The following is a 22,201-nucleotide window of genomic DNA, read 5'->3' on the forward strand; positions in this document are numbered from 1 at the left end:
CAGCAGACTGTGGGTTAAGCTAATTTCAGCGATTGGATCCTGGATCTGCTCCAGAAAGGACTGCAAGCTGCCCACGCGCCCCTCCCCCAATGCTTGATTGTTAGCTTGAATGGCTGGGTGAGGTGCCCCGCCCATCTAGAGAAGCTTGGGCATAGGGAAGTTTGCTTTGGCGCATTCCTCATGCGCCGCTGGCAGCTGCTGCTTGTGGCACACGGGCGTTTGCTTGTGTGGGCTGACTCACCACAGGCACACTCTTTCCTTGGCTTGAACGAGCGTCCGTGCCAAAGCCTAGCCTCCTCCACACCCTTAGCCCCCCCCCGACTCTCAGTTCCAAGTGAAAGCAGCCTTTGCTCAGGTTAGTGAGGAAGGCAGAGTGTTCCTTTGTCCGACTTATTTCCTTTAGGGTGGAATATATATTTAGTCAATTTTTCGCTCAATCCTACCTTCACCTTCAGTGTGTGGAACTCTAGGACCCTCCAAGGATAGATTTTTCTGTCTCTGGTTGATGAACTTGTTGAAATTTTGGGGAGATTTGTCGGTCGCGCTCCTCACGGTGCCATTTCTCGGATGTCACTGTCTATCAGGTTTCAAGTGGAACCTCTGATCTCCGGATTTCCTGGCGGTGCTAAGCAGTTTCCTTAACCTGACATCTTTGTTCACTACCTTGGTCTCTGTGTGTTCCTTGTGGGCCGAGGTACCCAACACACTGGTTTTGGTGAGAATGTGTTCCGTTGGTGACTCATTATAGCATACGCTATTAATATGCTGTTTTAAAGATTGCATCTGATGTTTCTTTAAGCAAGGTGAGTATGGCAGTAATGTTGAACATTTGAAAACATGAAAAGTACATAATTTTGATGGGTCAGTTTCTATTTTTGCAAATTACCTTACTAAAAGGAAACTTGTAGTTAATTATGAGGGATTTCCTCACCTTTGAGATTTGGATGGGGGGGGGGGGTCAGGGAGTAGCAGCATTATTATTATCTTGTTAGGACCCTTTCATTTAAATAACAATTATGAAATGTGGCATAGGTTGTTAGTTTTTCACTACTAATGTAGGACTGATGACTCTTGTTAAAAGTGATCATTTTCTGTTATAGAAATGAATATGTGAACTGTGATTCAATCTTTCTTTTATATCATAAGATTGTCTAGTATTATCTGTCATTGGTCATCTGTACTAGAAGTTGAAGGTGACATTGGAGTGTCTTAGAATGTGATGTAATTGGCTTTAACTATGAAGAAATCTCTCATCTCTTTCCAATGAAATTTCTGCCTTTCAGAGTAGAATGCATGATTTTTGCCAATGATGCTACTATCAAAGGAGGTGTCTACTACCCAGTGACTGTGAAAAAACATTTACGGGCACAAGAAATCGCACTGCAAAACCGGCTCCCCTGCATCTACCTGGGCAAGTCACAGACTTATGAAACAACCTGGTAAAATACATGACGGTTTAGAAGGCTCTATGTATAGGACATTATCAATGAGTATTTTAAAAACTATTAGTTTCTTCCATAATTACAAAAGAAATGCATGGTCTTGGCTGGGAACTTGGGGAGAAAAAGTAGAAAAGAATTACCCATAATAAACTCACTGAGGAATAATCTCTGACAGTATTTTGGTTTGTGCCAGTTCTTTCTCTACCTGTGTGTGCTTCTTTTTTTCTATATATTTTATTTTTCTGTTAAACATAATGGTTTCAAACAATGAAGAAATAATAGCTAATAATTTTAGATATCTTATGTCAAGTACTATGTTAAATGCTTGAGTATGTATATAATTTGAGCAGATAAAACTTGAAGAAGAAATTTTATTTATTAAAAATGTTTTAGTAACTGTTGCTAAACAGTTATATTGCTTTTAGGTGTACAAATAGTGATTAGACAATTATGTACCTTACAAAATGTTCACCCTACTAACTCTAATATGTTAATTTAATTTTAAATGAAAGTAAATTTATGTTTAAAATTAAAATATATTTAAAAATAAAATACAATTAAATATAAGGATATTTCAAAAAGAACATAAATGTAAGACAGTATAATATTGCCACTTTCAGGATACTTGTTTACTTCAGTAAAATGCCAAGAGATACTATTCATTTCTGTCAGTGTACAGGTACTGATGTAAAGATGTTTTCTTTTTTTTCTTTTCAATTTTTGTTTTTCCCTGACAACATCAGTTTGCCTGGTTGACTACTTTGTATATCTAGACTACAGCAAATGAGGTCCTCCTGCTTGCAGGTGCTATGCCACACACTAGAGGGTGCAGTGAAGAGTTTTATGGTATCCTTGTCTTCAGTCCACTTGTAATGATAGGAGACAAGATATAATGTATCAAACAACAATAAAAGACTTATGGTTGGAGGCAAGGATAATAGGTATGATACTAATAAGTTTTTGTAGTATGACTGTGTGTATAGTATGTGCTGAACGAAGTATATCACACACATATTTCATGTCATGCCAATAAGAATTCTGTGGGATAGCTACTGTTGTTATCTTCATTTTAAGGTGAGGGAACCGCAGCATAGAATGGCTAGGAAACACTCCTGTGACCAAAACGTATGAAGTAACCAAGCTCTGTTTTGAACTCTGCACACATTCTTATGCACCACTCTAACCTGCAGTAAAAACAGTACCAGAGGCTGTATGTGCTAAATTGTCACTAAATTCTGTAGGTGTTTTTTTTTTTTTTTATTAAAAAGAGGAAAAGAGACTTTTTTAGCTGAATGGGTTAAGCATTTACAGTGTTTCTGGAGCTTTATTAGGCTGGTTCTCAGAAGAGAGAATACCCTACACATTTCAAGTGGCCTTTTGTATAGGGGTAGGAGAGCCTAATGGATTTGAGGGAACAGTGAACCCTTTAGGCTGCGTTGGATTGGAGGAAGATGCTGTAGAACAATTAGAGAAAGACAGAGCAAGTTTTTGTGAATATGGTTAAGAAATGATGCTGTCATTGATAAACTCTTCCTGAGTGTAGTGTATTTTGTTCATAGAGATGTCCTTATTGTTTTTCATTTCTGTTCTCTTCAGTTGATTCAGGAGGGGGAAACATAACTCGACAAGCAGAAGCATTTGCAGATCGAGATCACTTTGGCCGCATATTCTATCATCAAGCGATTATGTCTTCTCAAAATATTGCACAGGTAATTTCTCATGAGTGAGATAAAATTGCTTTTTGTTATAAATGATTTTGTAATGTAGGCACTCTGAGATGACTTAACACTAGTGAATTCAGTGTTGAGGCTTTTTTCACAGAAAATATATTAAGGTTACTTCCAATCAGATTCTTTAATTATGGGAATACCCTTCTACTGAAAAAAAGGTAATTCACCAAAGAAAAAGAGTTTTAAAAAGACTGGGCACTGAATAATTGTTTTTAGAACTGTGCTCTGGAGAAACTGGAGCATATATATGAGGAGACATGTATAAGACAGTTTGTTGTAGCATTGTTTGTTACAGCAAAAGTTAAAGAGCAACCTAAATGATTATTAATGGGAGATTAATAATACAATTTTAAGCTGTTAAAGTGAGTGAAGTATAATTGTATGCATCAACATAAGTGTCAAATATTTAAGTAAAAAAAGTAGAATAAATATACAGCCAATTGCTGTGTGTGATCCATGATGAGCTTGGAAGAACCCTTCTTTTCTTTTCCTCGTTGTGGTTTTCATGTTGCTGGTTTTCTAAGTGTGAGACTTATCCTTGTCTTCTAAGGTGGATGCTTTTCTTCCTTTTTTTTTTTTTACAGGACAGAGAGAGAGTCAGAGCGAGGGATAGGCAGGGACAGACAGACAGGAACGGAGAGAGATGAGAAGCATCAATCATCAGTTTCTCGTTGTGACACCTTAGTTGTTCATTGATTGCTTTCTCATATGTGCCTTGACCGTGGGCCTTCAGCAGACAGAGTGACCCCTTGCTCGAGCCAGCGACCTCGGGTCCAAGCTGGTGAGCTTTTTGCTCAAGCCAGATGAGCCTGTGCTCAAGCTGGCGACCTCGAGGTCTTGAACCTGGGTCCTCCACATCCCAGTCCGATGCTCTATCCACTGCGCCAACCTGACAGGGCCAAGGCAGTATTTGCTTTTTGCATTTACTTTGAATTGAAAAAGAAGTAAGATGAGAGATTTAAAAATACATTTTTAATGGCTTTTTTATCAAGGAACTGACATGTTTTTTCCCCTTGAAGTTATATTACATTTATCACCCTGCATCTTTGAAGTGAATAGTCTGCAGTTTTTCATTGAAAAGATGGAGGTCGTCAGGATCTCACACAGCTTTTCAGAATTAGGTATGAAACCTCTTGACTTCCTCTCAGAGACCCTTTCCATAGGACAGATTGCTGACCTATGATTTGTAATTTGTTTTGGATACAGTAAGAACCATCCTCTGCTCAGACGAGACCTGGAGGGTAATGAAATTCTGTGTATGGTTGTTTTTCTAATTTAAGATTGTTACCTCAGTTTTATAGCATCTCTCTTTCTTGCTTTTTACTCAAAAGTTTAGCTGTGCCTTCTGTGCTGGTGATGACTGGTACCATACTGTCAGCTACACATCATTCTTAGCCTTCTTGCTGCTGTCTTTCTTACTGTTGGTTCAGGTCTTGGATTTACCTTGAACTTCCTCACCCTGCAAGAGAGACTCTTGGTTTGTCCGTGTCACAGAGCAGACCCGTCTCAGGTGAGTGGGTGGACGTAGCCTCTCTGTGCAGTCCTTGGGAGTGCTCCATTGTACTGAGGGTCGCTGTGATGTCTCTCCTGCACTGAGCCTCCCACGCAACACTGAGTGTGGTCAGAAGAGTTTATGGTCAAGCGTGTTATGTCCTTTTAATGTCCTTTTAGTATAGAAAGCGGCAGCATTTCCTTTCTGGGGTTCCAGATCCTTTGTCCAGCGTAGCCCAGTGTCAGATCTTGTACCACACACCAGTGCTTTGGGACTTGCAAAGTCCTCGGTGCGGTTTTGAGAAGCAGCAGCAGATAGAGGCAGGGCTGTTCTTGGTGCACATTCACTCTATTTTGTGACTGAGGGAATGGCTCAGAATTAAATGATGAGGAGAGAAAATTGTGTGACTGTGGCGACCTACCTGTGTTTCTTTGTTTAATTTTTATTTCTTTCTAAAACATATTTATTTATTGATAGCTTGAGAGAGAAAGGAAGGGAGAGAGAGAGACAGGAACATCGATATGTTCCTGTGTGTGCCCTGACCAGGCTTCAGGATGATGCTCTAACCAACTGAGCTATCTGTCCAGGGCAGTAACTTTTATTTCTGTTAATTGGAATTGGCTTTAGTGATATCAACTTTTGTTCCTGTTGGATATGTGTGACTGGAATGGCCTTTGTTATTGATGAAAATTTGAGAATTTTGATTCTTGTATACTTAGAAACTCTAGGTCTTGCTTTAAAAATATTTTTATAACGGCTTTCTTAAGATATAATTTACATACCATACAGTTTACCAATTTTATATGTACCGTTCAATGTTTTTTAGAATATTTACACTGTTGAACATTGTTGTCTCCCCAGAAGGAAATGCCATATTCGTTAGCAGTTATCTCCATTTCTATCCAGTCTCCTCAGCCCCTGGCAACCACTAATCCACTCCGTGTGACTATGGATTGGCCTACTCTGGACATTTTATACAAGTGGAGAAAACCATAGGATAAGTGGTATTTTGTGACTGGTTTCTCCTGGCATAATGGCTTCAGGGTTTACCCACGTCTTTCTCATGACTTATGACTGTGCTAAGTCTTCAGATGTGAGCTAGTTGCAGTGTCTTAAGGTGGACAGTTTGGCTCCCTGTACTAGTTATGTATCGCTGCAGGACAAGTGTATGGCCAGTAGCCACTGCCTTTAAGGCCATTCAGGTGCAGGTTCCCATTAGATTCTGACCGACGATAGGTAAACAGCGAAGCCAAAAACTGGTGGGCCATTCCTTTATTCTAGCCTCGCAACTGGTGGGTGTGTGAAAACACACAGAGGGCACCAAAACTCACTCACACATTCTCCGGTTCCACAACCAGGAGAATCTTTCTGTTTTTTTCTAGAATCAAAGGCCCCCACTAGTCTAAGTCACCTCTGGATCTCCATCTGCCAACATGGCTTTCTACTCTGCACAAACTGGCTTCTCTCTCCTTCCCTTTCATCTTGACTTTTTTCTCTCCAGCACTTCCTCTCTGTTCTCACTCTGCAAAAAATGGCCTCCTTCTTCTCTTCTTAAAACTTTTTGGTGCCAAAACCCCTTCTCCAGCACACACTAGCATAACAAAGTCCCTTCCCAAGCAGAAAGGCAATTAGCAGTTTTACCTTGGCAGCGGCCATTTTTAACAATAAAAGTAAGCAAACCCAAATAACACAAATTTTACAAACTTATTTGCTCAACAATTTGTTACATCAGCATTAATTATCTGCAATTTCTGTGGGTCAGGAATCTGAGCACAGTCCTCTGGATCCTCTAGCTCTGGCTCTCTCCTGTGGCTGCTGTCATCTCAGGGCTTGAGTGGGAAGGTTCTGACCCAGTGGTGGGATTCAGCCGGTACACACCGGGTTGGCAGAACAGATACCTAATTTTTTGTTGAGTTCAGCAAACCAGTTGCTAAAATGGCACTTGTAATCAGAGTTCTCTCTAAAGGGAGCTGGGCAGCTTCGCAATGTGCAAATCACAAATTTACATTTCTTACTTTTTTTTTAATGTTCATCTGCACAACAGCATATTCTAAGTACCTGGACTAATATTCATTTCGTCCATAGGTGAAAAAAATTGCAAGTGAGGATGCCAATCAAGAAGCAATATGGGCCTGACCGGGAGGTGGCACAGTGGATAAAGCATTGGACTGGGATGCAGAGGACTGAAGTTCGAAACCCCGAGGTCGCCGGCTGAAGCATAGGCTCATCAGCTTGAGTGCGTGGTCGCTGGCTTGAGCGTGGGATCATAGACATGACCCTATGGTCGCTGGCTTGAGCCCAAAGGTTACTGGCTTGAAACCCAAGGTTGCTGGCTAAGGGGTCACTTGCTGTGCTGTAGCCCCTTGGTCAAGGGACATATGAGAAAGCAATCAATGAACAACTGAGGTGCCACAACATAGAATTGATGCGTCTCCTCTCTTTCCCATCCTGCCTGTCTGTTCCTCTCTGTCCCACTCTGTGTTTCTCGCTTAAAAAAAAAAAAAAGGCAGCAATATGGATATAAATAACAGTTTTATTGTTTTTTGTCAGGTATTATTTAATATTTTTTTCACTAATATTTTAAAACTTTTTTATAATCTAATTTTATGTATCTCTTTTATTCTTATTTAAGTATTAAATGCAGGAAATAATTACTTTTCGATATATTGTTTTTTTATACTTAAAATGGACATTAGGGCAGAGAACCAGTTATTAAATTATTTGAATCCCACCACTGCTCTGAGCCCTAGCTTTATGAGCAGGTTGTTGGCAGGATTTAGGTCTTTGTAGGCCTCACTCAGTTCTTTACTAGCTATTATAAGGTTTCCTTGGTTTCTTCTCATATGGGCTTCTCTCCATAGAGCAGGGGTCGGGAACCTATGGCTGCATCTGGCTCACAGACAAATCTTTAATAAAAAAAATAATAACGTTAAAAATATAAAACATTCTCTTGTATTACAATCCATTCATTTCCTACTGCTCATGTTCATGGTTGCGGGTGGCTGGAGCCAATCACAGCTGTTCTCCGGGACAACACCAAATTTTTATTGGATAATGTGTAACATACACGGGTCATTGTATGGCTCTCACAAATTACATTTTAAAATATGTGATGTTCATGGCGCTCTCAGCCAAAAAGGTTCCTTATCTCTGCCATACAGTGTCTTACCATTTGTCGGCTGTATTCATCAGAATGAGCAAGCAGGTGGGCAAGAGAGAAATTTGTCAAGAATACAAATCAGTGTCTCATAACTTGATCACAGACATGTCTTTTGCCATTTGGTAGAAGCACACGACCAGATTCACTACACACTTAAGAGGTCTGTGGTACCATAGTCAGGGATTATTAGGGGATGTAATTAGCTGGTGTCAGAGAAGTGGGTTGTTGATTTCCTTGGTTTCAATGGTTATGTGTAGAGAATGCATCGGAAGTGTCCTCAGAATGTGGTAAAATTCCCAGATATAAATGTGTGATTTACTTGTGAGACCATTCTACTAAATTGGTAGATCTTTCTTCGTCCCCTGAGATAGCATAATGGCATTCAATTTAATTTTCCTCATTGTTTTTAATTTTCTTTTTTAATTGACATTTAACACAGTCATTTCCCTCAATTTTTGTCTTGCTACATTTTGGCCCACTACCATATGTCCCCATGTATAAGACACACCTTAATTTGGGGGCTGAAATCTGAAAAGTAGACAAGCGGGAAATGCAAGTAAAAAAACCTACAACCACTGTATAAGATGCACCTAATTTTTAGACCCCAAATTTTTTGAAAAAGAGTGCATCCTATACATGGGGAAATACGGTAATTCCTTCCTTTGTCCTTGTCTCCTCCACCCCTACCTCCACACTATCCCTGGTGTCTGAATACTTGCTGGAAGTGCTGCTCTTTTCTCTCCTTTTGTCCCTGGTTGTTTTCATGGAACCCTGCTGTGCCTGCTGAGTCCTAAAGGTCTTACTTTTGGAAAGTGTCTTCTTTCAGATTCTTACATCATCGTACCTGTTCTCTGCTTCCTGGCTTTCTTTTAGCACTGAACTAGTTTAAGCGGAATCCGGTGTTCTGGAACAGAGACCAGGCTACAAGGTGAAATCTGGTCCTTTACTCCTGATAGAACCTTAAAGGAAAGCCCATTAAGTGTTTCAGACATGCAGAAGGTACAGAGAACCTACCCTCAACTCGAAATTATGAAGTATTAACATTTTCAGTGTTATTGCCTCAAAAATTTTTAAGAACTTATTAATAATTTATTTGACTTTTCAAAATGTTTTGATGAACATGTTGGTTTTTTGTATATTTTCACTGTGATGAACGCTGCTACAAAGAATGTGTCATTGTGCTCATAGGCGTGAGTTTTTGTAGTTATAGATATTTTGAAAACAATTTTTTTTTTTTAAACAAATTTCTGGGTGATTGATAAGTAAAAGGATAAGTGACAAACATTGCTGTAGTATGTTGACAAAGAAATATTGTGGCTTTTTAAAAAAATTATTTTTATTTTTTTTTAGCGAGTGAGAATGGAGGGTGAAGGGAGAGAGATGAGAAGCCATCAACTCATAGTTGTGGCACTTTAGTTGTTCCTTGATTGCTTTCTCATATGTGCCTTGACCAGGGGGCTGAAGCTGAGCCAGTGACCCCTTGCTTAAACTGTGACCTTGGACTCATACCAGTGACCTTGGGCTTTATGTCAGCCATGTTTGGGCTCAGCCAGAAACCATGGGGTTGATGATCCCATGCTCAAGCTGGCAACCCCATGTTTAAGCTGGTGAGTCTGCATTCAAGCCAGATGAGCTTGGCTCAAGTATGTGACCTCGATTCTTTGAACCTGGGACCTCATCATCTCAGATTGATGCTCTTATCCACTGTACCACCAGAGGTCAGGCTGCAGCCATTATTGATAACATACACTGTTGTAGTTGGACAGTGAGTTTTGCCACACAATCAAGTAGCTAAATTAAGGAGTCTTTAATGCCGGCGACCACGAGTGGATTCACATCCTAAAGAACTTGTGGCCCCGAACAAACTTAGGGGTTTGCTTTTAAAGGCAAAAAGAAGTGAGGGGTGGGGGTGAGCACCCAGGCAAAGCAGTTTTACAGAAGCGAAACAAGCTTTTGGTTATTGTTGGGACAATCTAGGGAGAGAGTGCTCAGTGAAGTATTTTACAAAGAGCAAAAGAATGTGCTTGGTTATCTTGGCCTTTTATCTTGGCCAGAGGTTGTTAAAGCAGCATCCTGAGGGCTTTTCTGGAATCTAGACATCAGGAAACATTTATGGCCTTAACAGAACTAACATTATATCTTTTATTTTTATTTTTTACAGAGACAGAGAGTCAGAGAGAGGGATAGACAGGGACAGACAGACAGAAATGGAGAGATGAGAAGCATCAATCATTAGTTTTTCATTGCGCATTGCGACACCCTAGTTGTTCATTGATTGCTTTCTCATATATGCCTTGACCATGGGCCTTCAGCAGACCGAGTAACCCCTTGCTCGAGCCAGCAACCTTAGGTCCAAGCTGGTGAGCTTTTGCTCAAACCAGATGACCCTGTGCTCAAGCTGGTGACCCTGGGGTCTCGAACCTGGGTCCTCGGCATCCCAGTCTGACGCTCCATCCACTACACCACCTCCTGGTCAGGCACATTATGTCTTTATACAACTCTTTTTATTTACTCATCTGCAAATCTTGCAAAACTTGTTCTATGGTCAGGGTATGGTGTTTCTACATTTCAGCATGAAATAGGGGAAAATGCTTTTTGTGATACCCATTTCGATGGAAAAATGTTGACTTGTGCTGCATTTTAGGATTAATTCTAGTGTGGCATTTAAAAAATAAAACAGCTATTTGTGCCCTGGCCAGATAGCTTGGTTGGTTAGAGTATTGTCCCCAAGCACACATATTGCTGGTTTGATCTCTGGTCAGGGCACATAAAAAAGCAGGCCAATGTTCCTGTCTCTCTTTTACTCCTCTCCTCTCTCACTAAAATCAATCAATTAATTAAAAAAACCCCAACTATTTGTGTGACCACAGGAAAACTGGTAAAATATCTGAATTATTAGCAAAAACTGATTTCATATGATAATTCAAAAAATATTACCATCTTTTCTTTTTGATATTTATTCCTATCTAGAGATAACCCATATTTACTGTTTTTTGTGTCATAGTGTCATAATAATCTCTTAAGAAAGAATATTTTCTAAGCTTTTATTAATGAAAAATATAAACGCAAATGAAAATCAAGAAAACAGTTCTGTGAGCCCTCCTCTGCGCATCACCTAGCTTCAATACAATTGGCTTTCTTTTGCACAAGAATTTCAACCGTGATATAAACATTAGTTTTATATTTAGAACATATGATATTCAGGGTAACCCACAGTATTAACATCACTCATTTGAGAATTATTTCAGTATGCTGGTGAGGTAAATGGCTGTTGTTTAGAGAACTTACTATTATTAGACTTGAGTTATCCTTTTATACAGTTTTGCTAATTTGGGTATTGGTTGTGAATTTCTTATCCATTAGTTGTTTAGGCTAATAGACTGGCTATTCTGTTCTCTGTCTGAGAGATTGTCTATAAACTTTGTAAAAGTTTGACATAAATTCTTCTAAATGCTTTGATACAAGAAGTTGGGAAATGACTTCTCATATTTAGAGGACTCTACTTTTAAAATGAAGTAGAGGGCCAAGCTAGTGGTATCATTGGTATAGCAGCGTTTATGGGACCATATAGTCACAGACCATATAATTTCCTGCTTGGCTGTTCCTGACGGTTTCTTCTATGCTTGTATTCCAGATAGCGGTTGTCATGGGTTCCTCCATAGGAGGAAGTGCTTACATTCCTGCAATGGCTGATGAAATAATCATTGTACGCAAGCAGGGTTTCATTTCCTTGGCTGGGCCCCCCTTGGTAAGAATATAGTATATAGTATCGATTGATTGACTGAAGTAAAATGTATGTAGTATAAAATCTACCATTTTTAAGTGTAAAGTTCTGTGGCATTAAGTGTATTCACTTTGTTGTGCAACCATGACCACCATCTATCTCCAGAACCTTCTCATCTTTTCCCTTCCAGCTCTCTCTTCTTCCAGCAGCCTACCAGACCAACCCCAGTGTTTACATGACTCCCAAGGGTGGGCAGCCTCCATCCTAGGATGTGCCTGGTACCCGGATGGGAAGTGGGTGAAAAGCTAGCCCTCAGCTCATGGCCCCTGCCCCCGGGTCATCTGCTGGAGAACACGGTTCAGCACTTCCAGCCCAGGACAGTGACGGTGCTGCTGTGCGTTACCCCGAGATGCCGTGGGTTGAGTGCCTGAACGCTGATCCCAGGCCATGCCAGGCTCTCACTTAGGCACATGTAATAGTCATTAGGAAGGGGGCAGGGAAAAGAAGGTAGGGCAGGGCCCAGGGCCTAGGCACCAGTTAGCAGGGACCCAGGAAGCCAAGAACCCATCCCTGAGAGTGGCAGGAGGCAGACTGGCCAAGAGCTGAAGCTGTAAACCCCAACACACACTCTCCATGTCCTCTCAGAGCTTTTTTTACAGAACACAAGTTCAAAGATAAATCAGAATTTCAATAGGGTGACCACCAGTGTGCATTAAACCTGAAGCGCAGGGCTCTTCTGAGAGAGGGACCCTGTGTAACCTCTCTGGTCACCTGCCGGTGATGCAGCACTGAGGCCTGGATTATATCCTTCTGGCTCTTTCTCCTCTCCCCTTGTTCAGCTCCATTCCAGTGATTTCCAGCAATGCAGTCATCACTGGCTGTGCTGACGTCACAGCATGGCCCTGGGCTTGAACGTGATAGAGGGTGGGTAAAGGTACAGGTAATACCTACACCTTACAACATAATGTCCCATTATATAAGTGAAATTCAAGAATACTAAATAGGTGAAAAGAAGAATGTCATATTGTGAAACTATATATACAGTGGGGTATTATGCAGCTATAAAAAAGGAATGTAGTTCTGACACATGAAACAACATGGATGAACCTTGCGAACGTTATGGTTGACACAAAAGGACAAAGATTGTATAGGTTTACATCTGTGAAATATTTGGAATAGTAAAATATGTAGAGATAGCAAGTAGATCAGTAGTTGCCAGGACCAGGCTGGTGGAAGGGGGTGACTGCTAATGAACACAGGGCTTCCTTTGGGAGTGATGAACGTCAGGGAGGCAGGCAGCAGTACTGGTTGCACAAGTTTGTAAATACTCTAAAAACACTGAATTGTATACTTTAAATGGTGAACTTTATGTTATGAGAATTGTATCTCAAAAAGTAAGTTTGTTCCTTCAAAAGTCTGTCAGTGAATCATCTTTGTTTTTGGAATAATAACAAGTTTTTTTAAAAAGTGTGATAAGAGCTTATGCTTTGTTGTGAAGCAAATACATTTTCTAAATGATTGTGTTAATTTTTTTTATTTTTTTGTATTTTTCTGAAGCTGGAAACGGGGAGAGACAGACATACTCCCGCATGCGCCCGACCGGGATCCACCCGGCACGCCCACCAGGGGGCGACGCTCTGCCCACCAGGGGGCGATGCTCTGCCCCTCCGTGGCGTTGCTCTGCCGCGACCAGAGCCACTCTAGCGCCTGGGGCAGAGGCCAAGGAGCCATCCCCAGCGCCTGGGCCATCTTTGCTCCAATGGAGCCTTGGCTGCGGGAGGGGAAGAGAGAGACAGAGAGGAAGGAGAGGGGGAGGGGTGGAGAAGCAGATGGGCGCTTCTCCTGTGTGCCCTGGCCGGGAATCGAACCCGGGACCTCTGCACGCCAGGCCGACGCTCTACCACTGAGCCAGCCGGCCAGGGCAATTATGTTAATTTTTAATAACTTTTATTGAGGGTCAGATCAGCTTGCCATTTCAAGTGTGACATCAGCCTCAAGGCACGTTTAAAAAGCCTGTGGTGTTTGTTATTCTTTAACGTTTCTATAGCTGTATGTGATAGCAGTTATCACTTAAAGGAAAATTCACTCAAAATTCACCTTTGTTTAGAAAGGGTGCATACCTTCATGAGTAGTTGTTGTTTCTTTTTCATTAGTGAATGAGTAAAGATATGACTAAAATTTGAAAACATCTTTTTGGGAATGAAGGCAGCATCATGACACTAGAATAATGCTAACTATTTTCTTTCTTTTTTTTTTCAGTGACAGAGAGAGGAATAGACAGGAACAGACAGACAGAAATGGAGAGATGAGAAGCATCAATCATTAGCTTTTCGTTGCGCGTTGCGACACCTTAGTTGTTCATCGATTGCTTTCTTATATGTGCCTTGACCGTGGGCCTTCAGCAGACCGAGTAACCCCTTGCTCGAGCCAGCGACCTTGGGTCCAAGCCCGCGCTCAAGCTGGCAACCTCGGGGTCTCGAACCTGGATTTTCCGCATCCCAGTCTGACGGTTTATCCACTGCGCTACCGCCTGGTCAGGCAATGTTAACTATTTTCGAGAGAAGATTTTGTCTAAAGGTCAGCAGTTACTGATGGATTCAGATTTAACAAGTACTCTGTCACAGACTGAACCTTGTTCAGGAGTCTACTATCCAAAGACTTGTTCACAGAGAGCAGAAGCAGCAGCAGTGTCCTTACCTAAATTTTGACACTTGTTTTATGAAAATTGAGGAAAGGCTTTGTAGGTTTCACACATAATATGGGATTGAGTTGCTGTAGTTTTCAGTAGCTTAACATGGTTTGGAAAATGCATAGTGATAATACAGGAGTGTGAAGGAGCTTTTTGTTCTCCTGTCTCTTGTTTATGTTCTGAACTAGTAATTTAGTAGAATGAGCTGTTTTAATTCTGTTTTTGATTTTTATTATCTTTGTACATATCATAGTACCAAACGTCTTGTGGGTGTTCACTAAATATTAACCAATGACCAGTCCTCATTTATGTATTTATTTTTAATTTCATTAATTCTTTTACATTGGGTAAATTTTCATTGAGCCCTTTAGTTTACAACATGGGATAAAAGTAAAATGAGTTGTCCTTACCAGTATTTTACACAGCAGTAGTGAAATATTTTAAACTTCAGGGATTTATAGTGGATTATATTTCCTAAAAGTTTGTGGAGAAAGTAAAGAAATTCTAACATAACTCCTTGAATTTTTTGTTTATTTCTTCCCTTTCAGTGCTAACCAGCTGTAACTAGTTACTTAAGTTTCATCAAGGCCATTGCTGATGTCCTTAGATCTGAAGCAGTGCTATTTCAGTCACCTACCGCAAACTCTACTTTGGGCGTGAATTTTACACTTGGGATTCTGGCATCAGGCTCTGTTCTTTCCCTAAGCCTGTCAGGTTCATCTCCCGTCGAGCCTTTTCTCTTCACTCATAGTCAGGAGTGCTTCAGCCCATCCTCGTTTCTATTCCCTCGTTAAAACTTCAAGGCTTGGCAGTTTTCTTGTTTGAAATCGTTTGAATGTTGGTATCAAAAACAGTTCTGGCCTGTAGCGTTCCTGTATACCGCAGTGAACAACATCTATCTGCCTTTTGGGGAAATTTGGTTTTATTCCCTCTCATGACAAATCCTTATTGTTTAGTCAGAGCTCTGAAAATAAACACAGTATATTGGTTGTTTGTTCCTTTATACAACTTTAAATATCCAGACACCTCTCATAATTTGTTATTGTCGGGACCCAATAATATTTTACACTGAAATTTTTTGTGAGGAGAAACAGAAATTAAGTTTTGGGCATGGATTAATTGGAGGTGAACATTTCAATTACCTCTCCATGTGCAATCTTTTTTTTTTTAAGTGGGAGGTGGAAAGATAGACTTCAGCATGCACTGCAACAGGGATCCACCCAGCAACTTGAATCAACTGAGCTATCCTCAGCGCCCGGGACTGATCCTCGAACTAATTGAGCCACTGGCTGTGAGAGGGGAAGGCCGAGAGAATGGGGAAAGGGACAGGAAGAGAAGTGGATGGGCGCTTCTCATGCATCCCCTTATTGGTGATTGAACCCAGGACTTCTGTATACCGAGTTGACACTCCATCCACTGAGCCAAGCAGCCAGGACCAGAATTTTTCTTTATGACAGCTTTTTAAAGAATTAATTTTAATTTATTGTGTTTACATGGATTCAAGTGTCCCACCAAATACGGCTCCCTCATCCCCCACCCCCATGTATCCCCCATACTCCCTTTGCCCCACTTTCCTCAACATCTTCCCCCATTCCCTTTAGGATTTGCCGTCCTGCTATCTATATCTCTGTGTTATATATATATAGTTTCACGAATCCCTTTACTTTCTCTGATCCCATCCCCTGATCCCCCCTCCCTCTGACTGCTGTCCCTTTGGTCCCTGTGACCTTTTCTCTGCCTCTGTTCCTTTCCTCAGTTCACTTTGTTCATTACATTCCACATATAAGTGAGATCATATGATATTTGTCTTTCTCTGCCTGTCTTATTTCACTTAACATAATAGTCTCCAGATCTATCCATGCTGTAGTAAAAGGTAAGATTTTCTTCTTTTTTTTTTTTTTTGTATTTTTCTGAAGCTGGAAACGGGGAGAGACAGTCAGACAGACTCCCGCATGCGCCCGACCGGGATCCACCCGGCACGCCCACCAGAGGCGACGCTCTGCCCACCAGGGGGCGATGCTCTGCCCCTCCGGGGCGTCGCTCTGTTGCGACCAGAGCTACTCTAGCGCCTGGAGCAGAGGCCAAGGAGCCATCCCCAGCGCCCGGGCCATCTTTGCTCCAATGGAGCCTCGGCTGCGGGAGGGGAAGAGAGAGACAGAGAGGAAGGAGAGGGGGAGGGGTGGAGAAGCAGATGGGCGCTTCTCCTGTGTGCCCTGGCCAGGAATCGAACCCGGGACCTCTGCACGCCAGGCCGACGCTCTACCACTGAGCCAGCCGGCTGGGGCAGATTTTCTTCTTTTTCATGGCTGCGTAGTATTCCATTGTACCACAGGTTTTTAATCCACTGATCTACTGACAGACACTTGGGATGATTCCAAATCTTGGCTATTGTAAACAACGCGAAATAAACATGGGGGTGCATATCTTTTTTTGAATCAATAATTTGGTGTTCTTAGGATATATTCCTAAAAGTGGGATAGCTGTGTCCAGCTTCCAGTTGTATTGTTTCTAGATCTTCTTAGGTTGGCATCAGCTATTATTTGCAATTTGCTGTGGACTACTTGTCTGCAGCTACTGTTCTTTTTGCTGTTTGTGTCAGCATTTTCTGTGCTTTAGCTGGGTCAAGTGTGAGGAGCCCTTCCATAAGATACCACTGTAACAAGGGTTGTTAGGTCCTGAGCTGATGCTCTCTGCATCTGGCTGCTGGATGTGCCAGCCCTGGAACTCCCTAGCAGGAACCTGGCACAGACCAGTGGGGGTCACTGCCTATGACTGGCCCTTAGCAACCTTCTTAGAGCTACAAGAGATCCAGAATTTATGGCTGCCTCTGTTGGGCCCAGGCACTGTTGTAAATATCAGCTGGCCTGGGTAAGGTCTGCTTAAAAATTCAAGTTCCCAAGTCCCGCTTTCTTCCGCCTCTTACTGCTGGCTGCTTGTTGGGCTCAGCATGGTAGGTAATTCAGGGATTAGGAAGGGTAGTGGGTGTGGCTTGCCCCTTAGCCTCAGATGTCTTTCTGTCCAGACTTTTTTTTGTTACCCTCAGAAGGGTGTAGCCACAGAGGTCCAGTGGGTGTGGCCTCAGATCCAGAGGTTTGGTCTTCCTACTGCCTAGTGGGGAACCCTCCTTCCCACCAGCCGCCACTGCCAAGAGCTGGGCCCACCCGCCCTCTAGCAAGTACTCAGCAGTGGGGGGGGGGGGGTGGTGGGATGGCGGTGTAGCTCAGACTTCAGCACTCAAGCACTCAAAACTTGTGTCCCTGACGTGCCCCCTGCTTCTGAGCGAGTCTTTGCTCTGACTGGAGCGGGAGAACCTCTGGTGGGCATGGTAATTGCTTCCCTTTGTTGTTGTTGCTTTTCCTAGAAAAAGGGCCACTTTAGTGTTGGGAAATGGCTCAGCACCAGGGTGGCCTTTCCCCACAGTGTCTCTCCCTGTGCCCCTGAGATTACACTCTCTTCTGGCAACTCCAGTCCTCTAGGCTGTCCCCACTGCTGGAGCCCCAGGTAAGTGGCTGTGAACGATGTTTTGTCTGCAGTCCCTTTAAGACGGAGCCTCGGTCTGAGGGTTCTGTCTCTTTCTGTCAAACAGTGACTTGGGTCTTTTCTCAGCTAAATACTCTCTGTACACCTCTTCTAGTCTCTAGGGCTTCGGTCCTGGAGCTGAGGACCCCCCACACCGCTCAGGGCAACTCACCCCACCGTGAGAGTCCTTCTGGGCCACCGCTTGCTCCTGGGAGCGGGGCAGCCCTTTCTGCGTCTCTGCCTTTCCTATCAGTCTCAGTGTGGCTTCTTCGGTGATCCTTGGTTCTACATTCCTTAGTGTAGTCCAAAGTTGGTTTTTCAAGATGATTGTTCTTAAATTAAATTGTATTCCAATTTGGTTCTGGGAGGTGGGAGTTGGAACGTCCGCCTACTCCGTCGCCATCTTTTGATCCTATGACAGCTTTTGATAGAGTGAATAATAAGTCATTTTATGCTGTATTTTCTACTAATGTTTATTATTTTGATTAATGCATGTCCTATTTGAAGTAAAAGAAAACAATCAGAGTTTTTAGTAGTCACTGGAGGTTTCAGCATAGGCGAATAAAAGGTATTACTTTCACATATTTATTGAGTGTTCAAAGATGCACAAGTCACAGTTCCTGCCATCAAAGAAATCACAGTATAGAGGAGACGACAGAGACCCATGTAAATTACTGAGGTGCAGTCTGGCTAGTGCCATGTTGCAGGTATAAGAGGAATTCTCTGGGGTCACCGATAAGCAAGCTTTGCTGTGTTATTACCATGCAGTGTCATTAATGATGAAGAGGCCTGGGTGGGTCAGGGGAAGCCACACAGTGTGGGGGTGGCGGGTTGATGGATAGGCAAGGAGTCACCAGGACGGTGAGAGAGGGAGAAGGGCACCCCGGCGCTGGGCCCAAACCCAAAGGCGCAGACATGTGCACATGGAGGGAGGGGCCTAATGGAGGGGACAGTGCTGGCTTCAGGCCAGAAATGCCTGGGTTCATATCAAGTTCCATCACTTGTTCAGGGGCTGTGGGCAAGTGCGTTAATGACTCTGGGTTCAGAGTTTTTATTTGGAGACTTGAGACCATGTTATCTAGGTTTGCTAGGCAGTTGAATGTAAAACCAAGATATTCTTTAGCTCTGTGGAAGAAAGAGCAGTGTGTATAGTCAGTATAGGAGATGTGCGTGTTAGGAAAACAGTTGTCTGTTGCAGATGGACAGATCTCACCACGCCTTTCCTCTTGTAGGTTAAAGCAGCAACTGGAGAAGACGTGTCAGCTGAGGACCTTGGAGGTGCTGACCTTCACTGCAGGTGAAACAGAAGTGGTTGTATCTTTTCAGGATTGATTGTTGCTTGTTTGTTTTTAAAAGTTTACAGTATTTTTTCAAGTGTTAAAATTACCAGTTTTTTTGTTCTTTATCTGCTGTTTTAGGCTTCAGTTCTTTGAACTGTAGAGTTCCATGTCTAAGCTAGAACATCAGCTTTTTCATTATAGAAAGAGTGGAGAGACAGGCACTATTGTAGGTGCTTGAGTTAAGATAGACAATGTCTTTGACCTCAAGGAGTTTACAGTGTAATCAGGGAGGTAGGTGATAAAGAAACCATTACCGGAGATTCGTATAAATGTGTATGTGTAATAAAGCCTACAAAAGCTAAACGGCAGAAAGAGTACAGGAGGTGGATCAAATGCTGTGGGTTGATTAACATTTGTGAAGTGGAGTGCAGGGTGCTGGGTGGTGAGCTGCAATTCACCAACAGACCACAAAAAGGAAAGAAAAGGAAAGCAAACAAAGAATAAAGAAAAAAGAAACAAAAGAGAAAAGAAGAGCAGACCACAAGAGAAACTGAGATAGAGAAGTTGATTACTCACAGGTCCTGAAGGAAGTACATGGCATGAGGCCAGGGGCCACACAGGAAGGTCAAGGCAGAGTGCAGACAGAGAAAGAAACTGGGACACGTATATTTAATAGAGTCCTAGGTTTGGAGTGGCTTGTGGTTCCTGGGCTTGGGCCAGATAGGTCAGTTCAATCCAAAAGAGCGGAATTTTGGTAAGCGCCATGGGGGTTCTTATGTAAGGGGCGCTGGGAAAAAGGGAACTGCTGATCACAGAGCTGTTGGGAAAGTCACATCAGGTCATACATTTGCTTGTGATTCTGCAGCTGTACTAGTGTCAGTTTAAAGTCGCTGCAGGCCTCCGGGCCGTTAATGAATACTGAGGCAACAATACCATGGAGTGTCTCTCTCTTGGCAGGTAAATGTTCAACAGCTGACTCCCAGGGGGAGGGAAAATGTCCTGCTTTGTGGCATCTGCCCATTTCTATAGTATAAATTATCCCACCATAGTCGGTTTCAAGCTACTAACAGGATACCACCGAGCATGGAATCAGGAAAAGCTGCACACAGTTTGCTCTTTTGAGTGAGGTGCAACCTGACTCCATCACATCCCTGGTCTGCTTTTCAGGTTAGAGTTCCGGGGTGGGGAGACCATCTGCCTTCTAGAATTTATGAGGATTAACGGAGGTGATACATGTCAATTACTTGAAATAATACCCACTTAAAATTTTTACCTATAAATGTTAACAACCATTGTTATTACTGTGGTTTATCATCCTAATTGGTCATTAAAAGTTTTGGACTCTTTTAAGAGTAATTAGAAAACCACTTAAAAGCTTTGAGCAGAAGGTGCTATTACTGAGTATTTTATTTTAATAGCTCCTTCTGTCTGTTAGTGGAGAATGCTTGGAGTGCTGGCAGGAGTCTGTATGGGGGACCAGTTGGGTAGCTGTATCGATAGCAGAGGTGAGAGATGCTGGTGGCATAGATGCTTATGGTGGTAGTGAAGGTAGAGGCGGGAGAACAGTTTGAGCTCTCGTTTGAAGGGGGGATGGAGAGACTTGTTAATAGATTTCATGTAAGGGGGGCAGAAGGATGAGGTGACAAAGATGATGACATGAAATGGCTTTATTTCCTGAGTATGACCGAGTGAGTGGATATGCAACATGACTGTCTTATCTGGCCATATCTGGCCATATACTGACTGTTACAAGGAGACAGTGAGTGGATGTTTCAGCTGGCAGAGAAAGAGGACATGGGTAGAATAGGGTGAGTGTGGGTTTAGGACAGAATGGGCTGCCATTGTTCATACGTGCTTAATCAGGGAAAGTCGATGAAGGTAGTATTTGAGGAGCATTAATTAAAAATTTTTTTTGACTGTTTAATAAATGTAATCTGGTGCCCATGAAAGCTGTAGGCAGTGTGTCAGTTTAGAGTATAGGTTCTGGAATTCATCTTCCACTTTCCTCACTTGGTACCATTCTGACTAGACAAACAACTTAGCCTCCTTTCCTCATATATAAAATGAAGATAAGAATAGTTCCTTCATTACAGCACAGTACCTGGTGCATACTAAGAACTCTGTTTACGAGCTATTATTATTAACAATAACCTGTTCAAAATCATGGGACAATGATGAGATGGTGATGGCTTTTTATGGGAAGAGTGTCATAAAATTTAGTAGTCACAGATTGGTTTGGGCTCTTTCTGTCTAAACAAACAGGTATAAATGTGTATTTATAAAGGTTCTCTTTGTCTTTATGAATACATATTTATATCTCTCTAATGAGTCATCCTGAGAAATTAGTTTGACACAGGCTCATCAAAGGTTTCCCTTTCCTGTTTTGGTAAATACTAGGCAGTTTTTTAAAAGAAAACAGTTTATTTTAAATATGTACTGATTTGGAAGCAGTTCCTTCTGCTTCTGTTTGCTTTCTGAATTACTGCAGTGTAGCCAGAAGTCAGCAATTGTGGCTGGTATTACATATGAAATGTTTAAATGAAATGGTCAGTTGTAAATTATCGTATTGAAGAATTGGCAGAGCCTGCCATTGCAAAGGCTCTGGAGGGCCTTAATGAGTAGTAAATACTGGCTCTGCTGTTAATTAAGAGACATGCAGTCCAGAGGTGGAGAGTGACATAACACCACTGTGAGAGCCCAATTCTTCGAAATGCTCCCAAGGGTTTGACATTTTTCATAGGCAAGACAAGAAAATTTAGATTGCAGCAGCTTAGTACTCACTCATAAAATGAACCAAAATTCAGTTCTTTTGTGTGCATTTACAGTTTTGTATGTATTTTACTAGAATGTCATAGAACATTTACATCTGAAATAACAAGCCATCTAATCAGAATAACCAGAACAAACCCGTACTTCATTGACACTGAACTTGAAATTGAACAGGAACTTCCATGGTTCTATCACAGAATCATTTTATCAATACCTATTTTACCCATGATCTGAGGGACAATGTCTTCATACCTTTGTGTTTGTTACCCTGTGACAGCTTGCTCTTAGATGTAACCTTGTAGGGAGGGGTTTCAGCAGTCTTTCAGAAATGAGAGACCTTAGTTGGCATCTTCTTTGGGAGCTGAGTTAGGTACAAACACTTTTTGTTGCCAAGAA

At 42.1% G+C, this 22,201-nt stretch overlaps 2 protein-coding genes across 4 annotated transcripts in view; both read left to right on the plus strand.

Annotated features, from left to right (window-relative positions):
• LOC136400275 (methylcrotonoyl-CoA carboxylase beta chain, mitochondrial) overlaps positions 1-22,201 on the plus strand; it is a 170,278-nt gene that overhangs the window by 115,066 nt on the left and 33,011 nt on the right. The gene's annotated exons all lie outside the window — the stretch shown is intronic.
• The window catches only part of LOC136400285 (methylcrotonoyl-CoA carboxylase beta chain, mitochondrial-like), a 72,061-nt gene that overhangs the window by 17,133 nt on the left and 32,727 nt on the right, over positions 1-22,201 (plus strand). For 2 of the 3 annotated variants that reach the window (XM_066376678.1, XM_066376695.1), the window contains exons 5-8: positions 1,284-1,411; positions 3,039-3,151; positions 11,459-11,572; positions 18,989-19,053. In XM_066376678.1, the coding sequence (XP_066232775.1) occupies positions 1,284-1,411; positions 3,039-3,151; positions 11,459-11,572; positions 18,989-19,053 (420 nt within the window). The remainder of the gene's footprint in view (positions 1-1,283; positions 1,412-3,038; positions 3,152-11,458; positions 11,573-18,988; positions 19,054-22,201) is intronic. The other variant, XM_066376688.1, reaches the window with a different exon arrangement.

The sequence above is a fragment of the Saccopteryx leptura genome, chromosome 1 (genome assembly GCF_036850995.1).
Source record: "Saccopteryx leptura isolate mSacLep1 chromosome 1, mSacLep1_pri_phased_curated, whole genome shotgun sequence".
In the NCBI taxonomy this organism is placed as follows: Eukaryota; Metazoa; Chordata; class Mammalia; order Chiroptera; family Emballonuridae; genus Saccopteryx; species Saccopteryx leptura.